Consider the following 21,213-nt stretch of genomic DNA (forward strand, 5'->3'; position numbering starts at 1 on the left):
TTTCGGACTTTGTACTGTGTTGTAATCGGTGGTCTTTGTCAGTTAGAACATTTCATTAGTAAGGAAGTGATTTCGTATTCTTATTTTATTGTGTAATTTGCGACCAGTTTGATACATATGATGCTGTGTTGGAAAATTTGTGGGTTTTGTATTTCCAAGGAGATGTATTGTTCTCAAACGCGTGAAAACTGTTCTGGCAAAGTAATCGATAGATATCGTTGTGTCTCGGTAATTGACAGAGGTAAGGAATGGTAAGAATGTAGAGGCAGCCATTGGGTTGGTGCTGCTGCGAGAAACTAAAAGACTGACATTATCTTCAGTGGCAGAGCAGGGAGAAGGATGTGGCACTTGTCTTGGGTGAAGAGCTAGAAGGAGTGCCAACTTAGTGAAATTTTAGAAATACTTTTAAAAAATAAATTATAACTAATTTTCAATTTCAAACATATTGAGAAGCACCGTTTCAAGATATTTAAATCGGTAAAAGTGGACGTTATGTTTTTGAGTATTTGCTTAACTCTTGTAATTAAGTAACTCTTTAATCATTTAAGTAAATCACATCAAAAACTTAATTAATTATTGACGATTTGATATTTAAAAATGGGACATAAAGTCATTTTCGTCTTATTACTTTATATTTATGTAAGGTTTTAACTTGTATATGGCATCAAATGATAAATCATTACAATGGATTGAACGTAATAACCTCTAAGAAAATAAGATTAAAATTTTATGTATGCCTTCCTGGAACTTAGTAGTGCAAGAAAACGAAAGGTGAATTAAACCTTGCAATCCAAAACTTAATATATACGTCAAATTGCACGCTTAACAGAAGGACTAGTTTAATATCGAACGCCAGCGAATGGTTTGACTGCATAGGTGCTTTCGTTATTTTCCTCAGGCTAAACGTAAATATGAGCCTGTTTCCGTTACAAAATCCTTTACATAGGCATCCTTCTCCTAGGCAAGTAACTCTCGTACGTTTCTCAACTATTGAGAGACATACAAACAAATATGCAAGAAGGACTGTTCCTTTCTTTACGGAAAATGAGAGAAAATATTTTTGAGAAATATGAAAATTTTAGCTTTAGAAATGATTATATCAACAAAATATGACGAGAAGTTAAAAAGAATGGTTAATAAATCCGACTGTCAAAAATCAATTGAAAAAAGAACTAACATTAAAAACAAATTTATAATACAAATGAAAAAAGAATATATATTTTAATCTCACGCACTTAAAATGAAGATATCACAAATTATACGAGATGGCTTCGATTTCCAGTTTCAATAACTGATGAACAATTAATATAATTGAATTTAGGTATTTTAAATGTTAGGTTTGACTTTAGCAAAGCACCTGAGGACTAAGGGGGACATGAGGATGTGATGTTGAGGTATTTTAAAAAGGATCAGCTTCTAACTTAGCCAAATGATATAAATAGATATATTCAAATCATATAAATTGTCCAGATATTCTATAAAAATATCTAGCTTTAGAACTTACGCTACTTCAATAATTCTAATCGCTAAACCAGCGGTTCTCAACCCGTTGACTAACGCGTACCATCTAAACAGAAATTGAAAACCTTTAGTACCACTACTACAAAGTACTACTTTCACTACCACTCTTGAACAAAGCTCAGATCCCATAAATTTACGAGTGTTAGAAAAACAATTCAATCAGGATGTTGGGGTTTTAATTTTTGAATTTAATAGTTAAAAATATTTTGCTTCTTTGCGTACCACCTATTTTTCTCTTGCGTACCACCGGTTGAAAAACCTTGTGCTAAACCAAAGTCAAATCCTTTATATATAGTTCAAGAATACAGTTTAATCGCGGAAAGTGTGTTCAAAGTATTTTTAACATTCGCAGTTATGATTGTAAAGGTGAAAAAAAGTTTCAGAAAGTGTACAATAATTTTAAAATGCAAAATCTTCTTTTGGTCTAACAAAATTTCCAAATATTAGTATTTTCACTGTAGAATATAAATTAACTAATTAAGTAGATTTTCAAAATTACTTTTGATTTTACTTTGTTAAAAACAAGGAAAATTAAATTACAGAAAAGCTTAATATTAAAGCAATACGTTCTATAGTATTTCCTTGTTGTTATTAGCTATTTATCAGAAAGAAATTTTTTAATGTTTTTATTTACAAATTATTACATATTATTATTACGTATTAATTTTCTATATACATAGTTATAATTACAAATATTCTAAACGTTATGGTATGTTTTAATGTTTGTTGAATATAAAACTAACTATTTTAAATACAAAGGTATAGAAATACAGTTAATTTAAGTGCATTATCTAAAGGCGCGTATTTGCCTCTGTATGTTGAGTTCTGAAACAGCCTGTATAACTCTACGTATTTGCTTCAGGGGAAAAGGGAGACCCATGGTCTTTCTTTACCTTTCAGATTTACACGGTCTACTAACAACCTGGGCAATTTAAGAGCAGTAAACGCATTTAATAATTAAAATCTTTGTTATATTTTAATAATATGTCTAATTAATATAGATTAAAATTAATTTAATTTGCGATATATCCACTTGGTAATTTTTTATGAACACCCGCAGTTGTGTTTTAATTACAAAAAGATGTTTCTAATGCAAGTTCAGAATATTATTTTCATAACTCGGAACATTTTTCTTAGTATTGACGTTTGAAACATCTTTTATGAAGTTTTCCCAAAAATTTTGGCTTGTTATATCATGTCATGTTATGCTACCATGCATATGACATCCGTTCGGTTTGGCAAACGTTGCCATTGCGCGAGACATAAAGTCTTTAATTTACCTTTACGTTGTTTCTTCAAGCCAGACTTCAGAAAGTTGTCTTCGGTCAAACATCTGTAAATTATCTTTTAAATTTAATTGTTGCGAGTTTACGGATTCGCAATAGATTGAATGCACACAGAATTGACCGTAGCTTGATAAAATTAATTTTTACCAAAAGAAACACTTTACTGTTCTGAAACTTTCCCGCACACCCAAAAAAGAAAAAGAAAAAAAAAAAAAAAAAAATGCTCATATAGCTCTTCTCATCACAGAGCACAATAATATGTAGTTACACTTCAAACTACTAAAAACGTTAAACAGAGCGCGTCTAAACAGCTAAGCTAGCCTGAAGGTCTCAGTATTCCGAAGAAATGCTGAGAAACGCTGAGAAATCTCTAGTACCTTCCATTTCTCAAATTACTGGAAGGCATATAAGGTTAAAGTTACATCTAAGGGCTGGATACGGCTACAATTACATATAGGGGTCAATTAGCAGTTATTCAGTTACAGTACTAATTGCAATTATAGAGGGACCTGACCAAGATGTCGCCAAATGGTCGCCACATTTGGCGATTTCTCGCGTAATTTGAGGACAGAACTAAGTCGCTAAAACTATCCCCAGGTTTATGCTATCTCGCCAATTTAGCGAGATAGCCATTTACCTCAATGTTAAATAGCCTTATTTTACCGGCAAAGCTTCGTCTCTTCAGATTTTAAAAAGAAAAAATCTGATGTGTATTCCACATGACTTCCTTGTATTGGAATATTAAATTATACGCATTTTTTCTTGCATTTCATTTAAACTTATTGGATTGAATTAAATCTACTTCGCCGACGGCGCATAAACCACAATAGAATAAATGCATTCTTTAAAATTCACTCTAGTATTTGTTTACCATAGTGACACTCTGGCGGTAGATTCACTTAACAGTATTAATAATTATATAACAGTTAACTTATATAATAATTTTATAACGGATACTAAGTTAACTGTTATATAATCCAGTAATTATATAACAGTTAACTTATATATTTCGTTCATATTATAACTCTTAATGCACAAAATTTATATCATTTAAAGAATAGAATTATCTAATCGTTGCCACATGTTCTATTCAAATACTATAATAAAGCTAGAATGATGTATAAAAGAAATTAAGCAAACAAAACAAAAAAGAAACAGTTTTTCACAGACGATTGAGTATTTCTCATTTAATTAATTCAGTTCTCACTTCGCGAGAAGTCAAAAATACATAAAAACTCAAAATATCTATATTAAAAATTACGAAGTAAATCTTAAACGCTTATTTCCTCAAAAAAATTCCAGAAAAGATTTAACATGATTTAATTGGCAATAATAAATGAAGGCGTTATCTTTGTTGTTGCGAAGCTAAGTTTCTCTAGATTGGCAACAAATCCACTAGTCTCCTGTTTCAAATCTAAACATCAATGGCCGCCATTAAAAAAGGCTTAGCGGTAATTAAACAACTTTAAAATTGCTGATAATTCTAAAAATACTGCACACAGATTTACTAAAGGCATAAAATCCTTAACCAGAAGATAAAAACAACATAATTCAATCAATTTTAAAGCAAAAAATGTACAATTTACCAACATATAAGAGTAAAGAAACTGAGATCATTGATCCGGGTAACAGAGTGTATATATATATAAATATATTTATATACGTTTGGTGCGGCCGATTGCAACCAAAATACGAGGTGCACATCTACATATTATAGCAGTCCTATACAAAATTTCAACGTTCTGAGGCTACTCGTTTTTGAGTTATGCGAGATACGTACGCACGTACGTACATACGTTCGTACAGACGCCACGAAAAATTCTCTTCAGAATTAGTTTTAAAGCAGTTTTATAATTTTTTTGAAGGAAAAGAGTGTTTTATTCTGTCCTTACGTACAGATATCACGCAAAAACATCGTTAAATTGCATTCGATATCGGTCGAAATGGATATTTTCGTTGAAATATGCTGCCTGAAACTTTTCGCGATTACAATACTTCCTTTTTACTTCGTACAAAGAAGTAAAAATGATGGTTCAAGTAAAATAATTATGCTTACGATGAAGAGGTTTGTTCCTCATTTTTGACATTTTCTGTTGTTTTATGGAGAAGTTATCTAACGTCGCTTGCTTTTCCTGTTCGTTCAACAAGTAGTTATTCACACCAAGAAATCGCATCAATGGCGCTTCATGCCTTTGAACTGCTATCAAAATTTAAAATCATTTTGTATAAACCGAACCATAATTTTCGTTATAGTGTCTAAACCTTTTTTTTTTTTTTTTTTAGAAAATCCGTTGAAAGTTCCTATTGCATCTCATCTTCAGAAATGGTAATTTTGTCATCTTCGTGCACTTGTTTTATTGATTCTTTAAGATCGTCTTTGGGAAGATTTTCACCAGTCGTAACTTACATAATTCTTTAAAATTCTTCGGATTTATATTATGCAACTCTGTATCATTCGCTACCTTCACAGTTACGTCGACATCAACAATGAATTCGCTTGCATCAACATTCTTTGCTGAACTCCAGCTATACATTCTCGAATACTTCTTTCAAACATTTCTCGGTCACCACATTCCAGGAAAGATTGATCTTGTCTACAATATATCCAACAAATTGTGATTTTTCATCATTTTTATCAATCAGCTGTCGGAATACCCGGACAAACTAACCAAGGAATACCGTATCACGTGCGATTTCGAAGAACCCCAGTACTACCAAGTAATACTGAAACAGGGTTAAGCGGGGTCTTTCCATGTATTTCATTGATGCAAAATAAAATATTCTGAAGATATATCGAACTGATAGTTTTTATAAACATTCGCACTTTTATTTTAATTAATAAAAGATGATTCTAATGCCATATATTACATGCATAGCACAAAACCATATAGTTTTCTTTGATTTGTTTGAAATTTTTAATGGGACATTCTTTTTTGAAATATCAGACTGCAGCTTTTTTTTTAAAAAAAAATATTTATCTGTTTTTATCCCGAATGTGTGCACATTCTTATTTTTGTTTTATTTGTCTTTACATGTTATTTTTACTTTTTGGCGGGCTGTTTTCCAACAGCAGTTATAACACTTCCATTAACTTAATGAATTATGTGGATTATGCAGGGCAATGGGGCGCTATCTGCCTAAAAGTAGGAATGCCTTTGCTGAGAAGGCCCACCAATAGGAGAGCGGTAAAAGCATTGAACACTGGTGGTAGTTTTACTGAGTTCGATTCTATGCGAACGGGCTAGCTGTATGAGTATTTCCAAGGTTTGTCTCATGTGTAAAGTGGATATGAGCCAATTTTTAAGTTCTTCACGAAGGCATCCTATGCTTTAAGCAGATAGTTACTGCGTGGTTTATCATAGTCACATTACACATTGCATTACTGCCATATTCACATTACACATTGCAGTCACCTCGTTCGTCGGGATTTGATAGCGGGTGGATCTACTAGTATTTAGGTATTGGATTGGATTCCTCTGCCACTTGTGAGCTTATTAATTTACTGATGTGATGTATAATAAACCAAAGGTATATATATATTATCACTTTTAAAGGAGTAAAAATTTGTTTTAAACGTTATCTAACAGCAGCATTAAAGAAATTTTAATGCTTACATTGCATAAAATAAAAAATTTCTCATACTTTGGATTGATTAGTGAAATTATAAAACTGAACGTAGTATAGTTCTGTAGGTACTTGTAATATTTTTGCTTTAATTATTCTAAAAATCTAAAAGTCTGAATCCCATTGTAAAATGAATTAGACGTTCCTTTCATTATATATGCATGTTGAAAAATTGGAAATTGCAAAAAGTGCCTTTGCTGTATTTCAGTAGATAGATTTGTAAACGGAAGCTGACTAGTTGGATTTTATTTAGATTTACTCGCATTCAAACTAATAATATCATGTGATCATTCACGTTTTGCCAAAAAAAATTTAAAAAAAGAAACCAAGACGCTGATTTTAAATTTTCTGTAGAATAATGGTACATATCTGCTCTGTTAACCTCGTGAAATAAATACCCCCAAAAATGACTACACCTTTTTGGCAATTTAATCATTTTTCTTCTCGAGTGGTGCTTTGTCAGATACTACCGGAAGAGTACACCGTCAACCGTTAAATAATTTAATTGGAATGTTTTTAATATCCTGCTTGTTAAGATAGCTCTTTTCATTTTCGCCTTGCATCGTTACTCGAAATTGTTCAAAGGGCATAAAAGAAAACTTCCCGTTTTCGTCGTTCTTTCTTCACACAGAGCTTTTAGCAGCATTTTGCGTGGAAGGTCGGATATTTTTACCGCTTCGTTTTGGCATAATAGTTGGAAGTCTGTTTCATCGTTGCCGCGTCTTAACGAGGAACGATTGGCCTGGAAATGAGACGACGCTTCTTATTTTTGTTCAAGAGTAAGTTTAGGCTCAACCACCAATCCCTTTTTGTGACATTTTTTGGGTTCAATTGATTTAAATTTCTAAGAGTTTGTTAAATTTTTTATTTTAGATATAAAAAGTGATTGCTATCTTTTACTAATTGAATTAACCATTTTTTAAGAATTCAATTACCATGCTCATTTTGTGTATAATATATTTGAGAAATCTCCCTTTTTATTGTGATGTCTTGCGGAAAAGACATTTTGATATTGCTTTAGGAATATTAAACATGTTCAAATAGTACTTTTATTGCTTCTAATTTTTTAATTTTATGTTGTCTCTTTTATGTACAGATCCATTGTGTTATTTTGGAGAAGTTCCGTAATAATATTTCTTATTTATCAATATGAAATAAATTTCACATGGGAAAAATTTAACCTAAATTCATGTTCATAGGCTTAATTTATTTATAGTTATATTTTTCATGATTTTCTTTATGTATACTGATTTCATGTAAATTTTGCTATTCAGAAGAGGCATATTTTTTTTTTTTTTCAAGGATGAGGGATCTTTTTAAAAGAAATGATTATAGCTGAAACGAGCCCACCAGCTGCTGAGCGGTAAAGTCACTGAATACTGGTAGTTTCGACCTCCGTTCGATTCCAAGTTAACGGGCTGGCTACATGGTTTTCGTATTTTTTCCCGTGTGTAACCTGTATCAGAGCCAGTTTCCCTTAGAACGTCTCTCCACAAAGGCATCCATTTCTTAAGCAGATAGCTCTCACGTGCTTTACCATAATTAGGTAACCAAACCATACCATAACTAAAAATAACCTTTATATAAGAAATAATTGTATTTCTAAAGCTTATAAGTTTGCATTCGTGCTGTCTTTGAGGTATTTAATTTTTTTCAAGGGGAAATTTTATCATAATCATGCACTGAATGAAAACTAGGAATTTATTAAATAGTATCAAATTAGTAGTTGTCTCTGTATATTTAGAATATTTAGCAACTCTCTTTTCTGTTCACTATGATTTATTAGAAAAGATTTTGTAACTATTGTTTATTTAAATACTCTCCGAAATGAATTTATTCTTATTTAAAGAAATAAATTAAATAAAGGTAACACTCAAAACGTTAACTAGCAAAAAAAAAAAAAAAAAAAAAAATAAATAAATAAATAAATAAATAAAATAAAAATAAAAAAATCTGAGAGCCTTTCATATTCATACAAAATAATCTGGAAGTATGCTTAAATAATTTATTAGTTGCGTTGGATAGCATGTGTAGAGTCAATAGATTTAAATTCTTCTCTGCTATTGTCATCAACATCGTTCTGCGCTAATCAGCTTCTGTTTTCGCGTTTGTCAAATTACATTCTGTTTTATCGACAAAATAACCATCACTTTGCGGTTCAAGAGAATCTTTAAACAATTTCGTTTCGCCAATTTTGGTTCAAAAACGTCCATAAGCAGTATTTCTCAATTAACTATAAATACGAAAATTATGTATCTTTAATTATCGTCATCGTACGAGATATAAGATCTTAATCTTCCACATGCATCTTTGCACCTTGAAAAATTGTCAGTTTTCATATAGCTCTGCCATTCAACTTGATAAAGGATGTTTAAAAGTAATAAGCGTCCTCCTTAAAAATGTAAATTTTTATTAGTATTATTTTTATGATTTTTAATAACTCGGATTTTTTTAAATGACTGATCATTTTATTAAGAAAATTAAAGTATTATGAAGTTATATGTTCTTTGTTAATATCTTTTCTAATAGCAGAAAGAGATGGGCAGCATACAAAAATAAATTTGTCAACTTAACGTAAATCAGGGAAAACAAATATTTTCAAGTATTTTCTGAAGAAAGGAAGTGTGTATAACACGTGACTGATGTTGTTATCAATCCACTTGTCTGCCAAAGGTCAGCATGAGCCCACAGTATTCATCGTGGCAAAGAATCAAATGCGCCTGTCGTTGGCAAGACCCTTGGGCACCGTGTAAGTAACAGTCCGGCTTTAGCTCATTTCAGCCCCCCCCCCCATTTTGAGAGAGAGCACCTCCGAAGGATGGGTCTGAGGATCTCCCACCTCTCTTTCCTTACCGCCAGCCTTTCGAGAGGACTTTCGATTCGACGCATATTTGTAGTGCCCCCATACCGCACAGACACTATATATTTACAAACATCTATTCTTTCTCTAGGATTCGAACCCGGGTCTTCCAGTACGGCAGTCAGCGTCGCTAACCGCTATTCCGATTGAACGGCATTGATGCCGTAATTCAAGTATTTTACATTTCAAAAAGGAAATAAAAAAAAAGTAATATTATATGTATGAATGCTATTCCAAAAGCACGAATCCTCATTTATTGTTGCTATTTTACTTTGAGTGAGTTTTTCGATTTATATATATATATTACATTTTAAATGAGTTTTTTTCGATGATCTTTTAGCCTAATTTAAATTGAGAAAAAATACGTATTCTCTGTGATGCAAGCGAAAGAATTAGTATATGATAATTGTTAAGCCATAACTCGAATTTCCCAAAGTATCAAATCGTCTTCCAAGTACTCGAAACAAGGCTTAGTACCGAGGGTATATTTTGTCACATTTCACATTTAACTGCTACTCTTTTCTTGGGAGCAGATTACCTCATCAGCATTATTTCTTTTTCAGAATAATATGTTCTCTAAATTGAAATTTTTTTTTTCAAGGTTGACTGTTTAATTGATTGTAACGAAATACATGAGCGCTGAGGAATGCATACGAACGATGTTTTCAGGAGGGAATTTCTAAAGATTTAATTTAGTTTTGTTAGTTAATTTAGACAAAGCGTATAGGGGGATGTCTGTTTCATAAGATATCTTTTCCTGGAGAATTAAAAGAGACAAGTTGTATTTCATTAAACCATAAAAATAAAGGGCAACCAGGCCGCTTGTTGAGAATTGAAACTGAGTTTAACTACCCGTGTTCAGCGATCTTACACACTTGGCCACTGGTGAGCCTTTCATAACTAAGAGACATAAAAATTATTTTAAACTAAATTTTTAAATATTTTCAACTTTTACATTGCGAGTTTTTAGAGTTTCGTAACCATTCTTTGATAAATTTCAGAAATAACTAACGTCAAAGGAAAGATTCAAAGCATTCTGCATTTGCGATAGGGTTTTAGTTTTCATAGTTAATATTTCTATGTTTAAAATGACGCGAAATACATATTTTTTATGCTTTCCGTCCTTAGAAAGTCTTGAGCAATAGCATTCATTGTTTTTTGGCAGGTAGATCACAAACTTCTCTTGCCATTATAATTTTACTAACTTTATTCAAATGATACAGTCAGAATATCATCTATGTTTATTGACATTGGCCAGAGCTTCTCAGTTTTTTACCTTTACGGCGGAAACCCTTATAATAATTATTATGCCTCACGGAATTGAGTATATAAATATAGCCACGGAATTGAGTATATAAATATAGCATATGATTAGCTTATTCATCATGGTTTTTCATGGAAAATCTTAATCATTGTGCGTGAAATATTAGCTTTCCTGGAAATTCCTGTCGGGAAACATCGATATAGAGTGATTAATATTTATTGTTGACTCGGAAACACAATGAAGTTCAGCTATAAAATTATCTGACTCGAGTGTATTGTGCCCGTTTATTCTTTACGGCGCGTGCGTACTCTGTCTCTTTTCAAACGTCATGTCCTTTAATGACGTATAATAAGAGTAACGATCCCTTTCAGGCTAAAGATCAACGTAAGGATTACATCCCAACTTAATGATGCGTAATAGAATTGGCGCCTTATTCGAGCAGTGAGGACATCGTTTATTTCAGTAGTAGATTATGGAATAAGCTTTGTCAGCTTACGGGTCACCAATTTTCAAACAGGATGTACTGTTCTGAAATGACAGCCATTATTGGATGTAGTTGATCAGAACTAAGGATCATGTAGTCTATTTCAAAAATAGTTTTGGTCCTTTATCTTTCTTCTCTAAAATGTAAAATTTGTTTTCTGTTTTATGACTCAAAATATGTGCGTTTTGATTTTTTTAACATCGTTTCGGATAAAATTATGAGAAAAAAATATATGAGCCAAATCTGTACCTGATATATGATTTTAAATACGTATGTTTCCTCGATAAAACGTACAACGTTCACGTAATTTGCCATGATAGATTAAAAAAGCTAACTCATTTTTGAGCTGGGTTGTAGAATCAGAGTTCAGTCATATTATCTAAAAGTCAATCGTCAATGGAAAAGATCGAATATTTACGTAATATGAGAATAAAATTAGTTCCATTTATACTGTGAAAACTCGATTCACAAATTCAATTCGTTTATGAAGGCAGTTCATGAACCGAAAAGTTTTACACCGAAACAAACTTTTTCGTGAGAATTAATGTGGATGGCGGATTAGGTGGGATTGTTTATTATTGGATCATAGACGATTGTTTATTTAAACTTAACAACAGCACTTCGTGCTCAGGCTCATAAGCCAAAACCAAAGGAAATCATTTCGTGCAAAACAAAAAACTTGAAAACAATATTAAATGAATAAAATAGACGAAAACTTAATTTAATTTTACTGTATCTATATGAAGGCGAATGAATGGACGGCATAAGTGGACTACGATTAGGAAGATGTTATCGTTTGGATGAAGTAATCCCTTTCGTAAAAAGCAATAGATAAATTGTCTTTTTTAGGGGTCATCTTCTTTCATCTTTTCTTCGCTTTTACCACTATTCGACTCTCTCTGGGATTCACTCAACTTCCGTTTCATTCAAAATTTGTCCAGTGTGATTAATTATTGCCTACGTTTTAAAATGTTTCCAAAGTGATACATATGGCATTGCCAATGAAATTGCTTATGCTGTAGGTTGCTTAATCAGAGGGATCAGTTAAGTGCTTTGCATCGTATCCCATTTTGCATAAATTTCGCACATTAGAGAACTAGGATCAGAATTTTCTTTCTTCTTCAATTGCTTTGAATTGCTGCAGTTCTTTCAGAGCTGATTTTTATGGCCCACTGATAACTTCTCCACATCTTCCTAGCTTAGAGCTTCCTGGTTTTGCTTAGAGACACAATATCAGGGATAACAAAAGAAGTCCTTTGTATCCAAGTGCTCAAAGTCTCTGCCTGCATGACCTGCCCTGCCTGAATTTATGATCAGACAGTCCATTCCAGTCTGGTCATAAATTTCTTTAGGCTAAATTCATGGTTCTGTAAGTTGTTTGCTGCTAGACTGTGTTTCTGAAAGTTAAGTAATGGAAATTATTGAAATGATGTTTCCAGAAACCCCTGAGGGTTATTATGTGACGCAGGTTACCTTAAAACCCTTTTAAGAATCATATGTTGTAGATTTCAGTGTCCATAACTCGAAATACCTTTCATTATCCAGTGAGTTTTTTGTTCCGCTGATTTGCTCATGCAGTGAGTCACTGCGTTCGTCATCCACTGTACATAAAAGAGAATTTCCAAAATGAATTTTATGTTTTTCAATCAATGAATTATGAAAATAAAAAGTAGTGCTCAAAATTATTAGCAAAAATTAAGTACAAGAAAATAAATGCGTAGGGAATATACACGGTAACTCAAAGGAGTGTGCTCATTTTTGAATGAACATTGCCTAGCTAATTTAACACGAGACGTTACGACTTTTGTGTTATAGATTTTCCATCAATTTGAATAGGTGTGAGAAGTAATGCCTATTGTGTTACCTAGAAAAATCGCATCTGGAAGGTGATATCCATCCGTAAAGAAAAATTTCTCCGTCGGCTGTAATCTGTTGCGAGTAATGTATACTCTCTTATACAGATTGAATTTAAGATCGATTTTCAAATTTTCATAACCAATTCCCATCTCAAACATAAGGCTAATGAATCGCGCCAAACCAAATATCGAGGAATACGGAGAAATGCTACTCTCGCTCACTAACATATTCTCTGATGTTCTTATCTTAAGTTCAATATCTAGTATCTTTTTGGAGTTATAGCTCCTGTGGTTCAAAGTGTTTAACGTATCTGAATGATAGATTTACATGTTACAGTTGTTCCATGCCGTCTTATATTGAAGTGCCGATGGAATAACATTTGAGGTGCAACGACTGATACGCCGTTTCTAACAAAGAAATCACGTGAATACGCCATATTTCTCCGACCACGACTTCCATGGTAACTAAAAAAAATTAAAGGAAATGGCGTTAGTTCACATACATTTCGCAGCAGAAATAATACAATTTGGTGTTATATTAACTGTGCAGTTTTTTTTAATTTGATTTTTTTTAAATTGAGTACACTTGCCTGTGTCGTTTGTATGTGCAAATCAAATTATGTATGCATCGCGTCATGTATGTCAAATTCACATTGGATGTTCACAGTGCGTCTGTAAAGTTTTAGGGCTGATTATTTTAACAAATTCCGTAAATCTTCTGAAGATAATTGACAGCATTTATTTTTGTTACATCTCAACTTGTTAGGTCAGAAGGGCTATTAATTTCGTTTTGGCATTTTGCGTTGATTCGCTATAAACGACGAATCACATTTCAAATTGTTGCCACCAAATATTAGAGTCCTGTATTATATTTCAAGAAATTAAATAATGAAGAATCTGCATAAATATAGGTATGTTTCTCGTATTGTGATAAAACAGTGGTACCTAGAGCCATCCAATTTTGAATTTTTGAATTTACACCCGAATATGGGCATCTGGAAGCCCAAAATTGGAATTTGTTTTATTATCTATTTCATATTTTGTAAAATTTTTACGAATTTTTGATTAACAAACTCAACGATTTAAAAACAAGCAATGGCAATCCTGTACAGAAAAATATTTTTAATCTCCAGCGCGCAAGATTGTGTATCGGAAATTCTAAAGATATGCTCTTTTAAATATTTTGTGATATTGCTGTTGAATTGAATTTTATGGCTTAAGCGCGAAGAACATAATATTTAATAAATAAAGTAACGTACGAAACTTTAAAAAAAGACACTTTGGGCGAAATATAAAATCTGAAAGCTTTCAGATTTTCAGATTTTTTTTTTTTTTTTTTTTTTTTTTTAAATCTTATGTGCTTACGAACAAAATTCCTATGTAGTTAGTAAATTATTTGCATTGATCTAGTGACCATCTGCTGCCATGGACTCGAAAGCTGAGAACAGAACAGCAATAAAATTTTGCTGTAAAGAGGGAACCAATCCCGATTATTTTTCCATAAAAATTGTAACTGGAAATGAAACTTAGTACTTTGTTTATGATCCTGAGACAAAACGACAGAAATGTGCTTGAGTTGAAAGACGTTCATTATAGTCACTGGAATATGGTTTTAGAAATGTAGAATAAAGCCCATGTTGGTGATCTTAAGGCATAATTCACAAGGAATTCCCTCCTGGGAGATAAACAGTGAATTTTATATTTACGAAGACCGGACAGATTTCTGATTTTTGAACGCATATAGCTCTTCAGTCGGACATGGGCACCCAGAAACGCAACATTTTGGTTGTTTCTTCATTTATTTTTTGTGCGAACTTACATAATTTTGATAAACAATGTGTAAGAGCGTAAGATATTTATGTTTCAAATTTAATCAAAAGCTGAGCGATTTAAAAGAAGTGTGTTGCCACCGAATATTTTTATTTTCCACGCGTCATTGTGTTGCATTAGCAAAGGGTAAAATATTGAATTATTCTTTCAAATTTATTCTGGGCGTTATTTATTAACAAAATAAGCGACTTTATATCTGTCATAATTAATTGCAAGTTGGACCTGTGGAATAACACTAGTTGGATTCATTAAAATATATTTTTTCTGTTTTATAATAACTGGTACCGGAGACTGGCCGCTTAAGCGGCTGGTATTTAGAATAAGAACTTTTAAAAAGCTAGTGTTTGCTTAAGCTAGAGCTGCAACTCAAAATTTATTCTGCTTTGCATTTTGCTGTGCAAAAATGTATGCTTATTTATTTGAATAATTGTGTGAAATTTTATGATTGTTTTGTTCCTAAGATATTAAATATTTTTGTAATGGATATTCAGCGGTTGTCCGTAAATTTTTCATTGACTTGCTTACTGCACATTCTGACAACAAAATTGCAAATTTTTAAAGATAAATATTTAATTTATTTATGTATATTTTTTAACTTATCAGTCTCAGATATCTAAGTTAGAGTAAAAAAATGGAAAAAAATCTATAAATTTTCTAAATGAAGAAAGGAACAAGAATAACATCTTTCGCTAGAAGTTATTTCTGTCAGAATGCTTAATCTGTGTTGTGACTGGTGCATATGTTGATTACATTCGGAAACACTCTGCAATTTTTACGCAAAACAGTCCTTTACTTTTTTAAAAAGCTGCTCAGATTAAAGACAGTGTTTCGTCTTCCCATGCAAGAGCACTTCCGCTATTTGCGTTGGCCGTAAACCCAGGTTGTGGTTTTGGGCATAAGAATATTTCGTAAAAGAAATATTATTGTTGCGAAGGTTTGCGAATCGTACCAGAGAAAGTAGGTGAATACATTTTGTGATTTTTCGCTCCTACAGCAGGAGCCTGTGTTCCGCGCTCAAACTATGAGTGGGTGGAGATTGTGTAGGTTACCGTCTGGAAGGTTTACAAATGTCAGCTGACTCCAAGGCTATATTTTTTTTATCCCTTTATGATTGTGCCGATTTCTATACCACACCGATCCTCAAATAAACAGGTCTACTTTCCAATGGCTGGATATTGATGTAGGCGTACATTACGGCTATAGCACGTTTTCCTGCAAGCTGCTTGTGAAATAAATACTTTAGTTTTAGAAACCGTTTTGATAATAAAAAAATCATCGTGCAATGAAATCCAATATATTGACATATTAATGACCTTCGAGAAAACGTTACACGCACTAAGACGCATAGTTGCTCTTTTGAATGTGGTTGTATATTTATGTATATGCATTTTCATTAAGCAAGAAGGCGGTGTTTATACAGGAGTGGTGTGTACACGAATAAGCACGCACTGTATTTGAGCGCAATAATCAAACAGTAGAGTGAGTTTTCAGTATCTTCCGGATACATAAGAGATGAAATGTAAGCATTCAAGTACCATCATTTCAGAATTTGTTATACTAGTTTCTAAACGCTTTAACATGGCAAAATATGCTTACCAAGTATAATATGAGAGGGTTTCCCAGATATTTAGCTGTGTAGATAAATAATATCTTGGAAAGTGTCTTGCTTTCGACAGAGTCTTGGAATCATAATTTTGCTTTAACAAGAGCTCGAACCTTACCTGCGGCCCCTTTATCCCCTGACGACGTGTTACGAAACATCCGCTGTAAGGTGATAAAATGCTATACAAACTATTGTAAAGCATGTGCCTGACACGTGGTCCCCCGAGGAAGGGTTGGGGTGTTTGAACCTCAACAAATCATATACGCGCTGTCTGCGAGCGTACGCGAGATCTGCCCAACACTTTTTCCAGCTGTGCTTACAGAAGTTATCTTTGACTTTTTTATGTATTTTCTTAGCTTCCTGTCATGCGGTATCCGGTCGGCGATAGCCCTCACTATTCGCCTCTTTTGCTGTCGCTTTCAATGCTGTGCAGGCCGTTATTAAAGTTTATTGTACAGCTCGTTTTTATTTAATGAGGAGAGCTGATTTTTTTCCTATTCTTAAAGAGGAAGGAGGATCCGCCGCAAAAGCTCCCAATGTGTGGTAATGGTTATGCTTGTCTTAACAGCTAGGGTTTTATTAGTGAAGAGGTTAAAATGCTAAAAAAATTTTAATTTGACAATTGTACGATGCTTTATTTTCAGCTTGAGGCATATTCGAGTGCGATTTTTATTTAAATACAGCAGACCTCTTGATATTTGGAGTCTCATTTATTCAAATAGCTTTTTCAAATAAAATTTAATTTTTTACTAATTTATGTGCTTTTAATTTTTGCAGTGGTTTCAAATACCATTTTCACTAAAATCATAAATTTATTAAAAACTATAAACTTTAATATATCATAATTAAATAAATTATAATTCGATTCAGCTGAACAGAAATAAGTGTGTATTCTGTTTTTACTCATAAAAAAGTAATTTGAGTAATTTTAGAGTGATTAAAAAATAAGATTATGTATTTAACTTTAAGGTTAACAAATAGAAATTTATTTATTAATGATATTTGTATGAAATATAAATAGAGTTATAGGTTTCGATTAAAAAAATGTGGTTTCATCGTTTTAGTTGAAATAGGAAAATGTTACTTATATAGACAAATAAAAAGTAGTTTCACTGTTTGATTTAGTCGGTTGATGTGTTTTGTGAAAGCAAAAATGTTCTTTAACATATAATTTTTATTGAAATGAAATGCGATATAAAAGAGGGAAAAATAAAATTCCGTCATTTGCGTTGCAGTTAAAAACTTATTTTGTCTGCAGTAAAGGGAGAAATATTTTTTTCTAATATTCGATGAGACTGTAGTCTCAGCTGTTGTTTCAAATATCTAATAAATTTAATTTTGAATGAATACATTCTTGTCATGGATTATACTAAATAAGCTGTGGAATTAAAACTGATGTACCTAATGACATTAAGGTGCATTTTTAAAATTTTTAAATGCATGTCTTATTCCTATGATTATTGATTTTAAAGTTTTCTAGAGTGTGTTATCTAAATTCATACTCATAAAGTGCATATTTATTACAGCGTAATCATAATTTTCATTGATATTTGTTATGAAAAAATTGGAAATGAAATATTTCTACTAGTAATGAATGATCAGTATAGCAATTTCAGATTAAAAAATCGGGCAAAATTAAATAGAAAATCTGTATACTGCTCGTTGGGAGATCGACCTGAGATTCTCTGAATTTTTTCTGTTTTTTTTTAATGAATTAAAGTTTTGAATTAACATTATAATTAACTAAAGTTGCTTTAGTGAATATTAAATGCATTGATAATTGTCTCTAAATCTTTCTCAAAAGCGAATTTTTCGAGGAACCCTTTTTTTTTTTTTAAATTATGCATTGTGAAAGTACGATATATTATAAAAAATTTGTAGTTTCATAACTATTTTTTCGTCATATTAATTAATCTTTTGAACTTTTTGCAACTTTAAATTTATCTGCTTTATTAACACAGAACGCTTTTGTCTACCATGCATATTTAAATTTTTTATTTGCATTAAATATGCTTTGAGTTAAAAGCGATTTGCGTGTACAACTATCCTTTGCGGTTATGAAGAATTGCTGACAGTAGCAGCTGTTCTGAAATTTACTGACAGAACAGGTGTTGAGAGATTCGCTTTTGCGAATATTTATGCTCCTGGCACTTCTTCCATCTTTTTTCCAAACCTGAAATTCATTTTTATTACGAACTGCATTTCTTCTTCAAAAGAATGTTTGAAATTTCTTAGTAAAAGAGTATAGAATGTATAGCAAATTATTCAAACTTAAATTTCCAAGTTAGTAATTTCCCTTTGAGGCATTAGATTTACGTATGCTTTATTTTCCTGTTATTTAAATAATATAAACATATAACCAATATGGCATGTATTTCTAGATGTTAAAAATTAATTTAGCTGCGATATGTGATATATTTGTTGTAAGTTAATCATTGTGTCATACACATCCATCGTATTTAATTAATTAGCATGTCGCTGCCTGTTTCTTTGCGTGTTCGGCTTAAATGAAGCTTCCAGGCAAGTCACTCTGAACACTGGCACTTGATCCAAGGTCGAATAGTTGCAAAATGTGTGGCTGCAAGTGTATTTTCATGGTTGTTCCCACGTGTAACGTAACTTAAATACTAGTTAGTTCTTCTAAGAGAATCTTCCATGAAGACATGTTTACTTGCGTTACAAAGGACGTGTGTTACAAAGAAATGAGCAGTGTGAGAACGAAATAAATTGATACAAATAATTACAAATTAAAACATAATTTTATGGACATATAAATGTGTTTGGGGATTTATTTAATGCAAAAATATGATAAATGCGCGTATTATCCAAATAATTTGCTTTCCTGAGGTGGATTCTTTGCCTTAGTTCTTATTTGCTTTTTCACTACAAATACCTAAAGTGTGTTTACCTTCAAACGGTAATTAAAGGAATGTTTAAATCAATGAAATCAATGAAAAATCCTAGAATGCCTCCTTTTTTCCTTAAAACTTCTTTCTTTGTTTTTCCCCCCTTATAACTCTTCTTTCAATACTGCAAGATATAATTCTTCCTCATACTTTCAGGCAAGAATTTTATCTTTTTATTATTTAGGAGAAAACTAATGCTTTGTATCGCATTCTTCGTCTCAGTTTAAAGAGAGAACGTTGCCTTTTCTTTAATGTATTGCTGAAAATTGTGATTGTTCTTACATATTAAAAATTCAAGGATTAAATGGGTCATAACCGCTCGTAACCAATTTTCTTGAAAAATACAAGCTGATTGTTTGATAAGTCATTCATAATTTGATAATTGTTTAATTGTTTGATATTTAATAATAATGATTATTAAATATCAAATGATTATTAAATATCAAACAATTAAACAATTATTGATAATTTGATGATGTTTGAATTTGATAATTGTTTGATATTTGCTTGATAATTTGATGATGTTTGAATTTGATAATTGTTTTGATAAATTAATATTAAATATCAAAACAGTTTAGATAATAGTTTTGATATTAATTAATGATTCTTATTTCGAAATAGCAGTAAGGAAAATATTTTGCTTGTGATGTCTAGGTATTCTGTGTGAACTTCTGAACGCCAGAGATTTAAAGTGGAGCATCAATATTACTATTTTGATATTATGATTATCAGAATTTATGTATTTTTGTTCATTGTTATACTGGCATTTCAAAAAAGTTGTACCTTTTTGTATAATTATAAAGCCTAAGATTACTTACTATTTGAATCAGATAGTGTTTAATAATTCGTCAATTTATTTAATCTTAAATAATCATTTTTTAAATAAGCAGATTTCTTGTATTCACTTTCAGAGATAAAACTTTAATTTATTTATTTTTAAAGATAAAATAGGCCTCAGAGTTATTTAAAATTCAATAAATAAAATTTTTCAAAGATTTTCAAAAGGTTTTCATTTTATTTTTATAATTCACTAGCCTGGAATTAAACATTAGTTTTTTGCTGCATATCTGGACATGTTTGCATGTATGTATATTAGATGCAGATCCAGAGAGAAGCACAGAGAAACAAATCAACACTGTCACGATTTCATTGTTAAAGAAGGAAACATTTGTAATATGCATGGGAAATTTTTCAGGACTTGTTAGCAGTGAATTCAACACCGCATAGAGCACTGACGAAACTGATCTTTGTAGATTTTTAGCTCTATTTTTCGAGGTAGATGTACAGCTTCAAAAATATGCTCAAATTATCAGTGATTAGGCATAGAAATAAGATAATAAACGAGATTTCTGAAAATGTAACAGCTACTTTCATATTACTTTGATTTCTTGTAGGGGGCACAGAATTTTTTAACTCCGTAATGCAGTAAATAGAGTGTTTGGAAATGATAGCGACAGCTTTACTTCGTTAAACGTTGGATAGTACTTCTATTTATAATATCTTAAAATAAGCTAATAAATTCTATGAAAACAGTTTCAATATGCTTATCAGAGAGGTCAAAATAAAATGTAACTTTTTATGTAAAAATAAGATAAAAATTTTCGAATTAATAAGATTCTGATTATAATTTAGTTAGATAAAGGCAAAAAATTCCATCCCTTTCCATGTAATAATTCGGCATCTACCCTTAGGCAGATAGTCCTCAAATGTTTTGCCAGAATTAAATAAACCAAATCAAACCAAATGTTATTTTACTCAAAATGCAATGATTAATCTCCAAAACAAGTAACTTTCGTTTTGCAGACTATCCCTAAATTTATTTTTAAAGATCTTGAAGTACCTATTTAACAAACATGGAAAAATTACTTAAGGGAGTAATATCGTTTTTAAATATCTCCCCGAATGTTGCATCTAATAATGGAACTTTTCTTTTACTCTTTGAAATATAGCACATATTTTCAAGTGTTTTACTTTTTATA

The 21,213-nt window shown here is 31.6% G+C and overlaps 1 protein-coding gene across 8 annotated transcripts in view; it reads left to right on the forward strand.

The window, feature by feature from the left end:
- The window catches only part of stumps (DBB domain-containing protein stumps), a 277,758-nt gene that overhangs the window by 181,973 nt on the left and 74,572 nt on the right, over positions 1-21,213 (forward strand). The window contains exon 1 of one of the 8 annotated variants that reach the window (XM_085825037.1): positions 7,085-7,210. The exons of 6 other annotated variants lie outside the window; for them this stretch is intronic. In XM_085825037.1, coding sequence (XP_085681163.1) covers positions 7,180-7,210 — 31 coding nt within the window. In that variant the 5' untranslated portion in view covers positions 7,085-7,179. Of the gene's footprint in view, positions 1-7,084; positions 7,211-16,745; positions 16,872-21,213 lie in introns of those variants that run through there. One more of the 8 variants, XM_085825039.1, reaches the window with a different exon arrangement.

This window comes from Stegodyphus dumicola, chromosome 1 (genome assembly GCF_044657685.1).
Source record: "Stegodyphus dumicola isolate Sdum_Otavi_A_Nest chromosome 1, ASM4465768v1".
Classification (NCBI taxonomy): Eukaryota; Metazoa; Arthropoda; class Arachnida; order Araneae; family Eresidae; genus Stegodyphus; species Stegodyphus dumicola.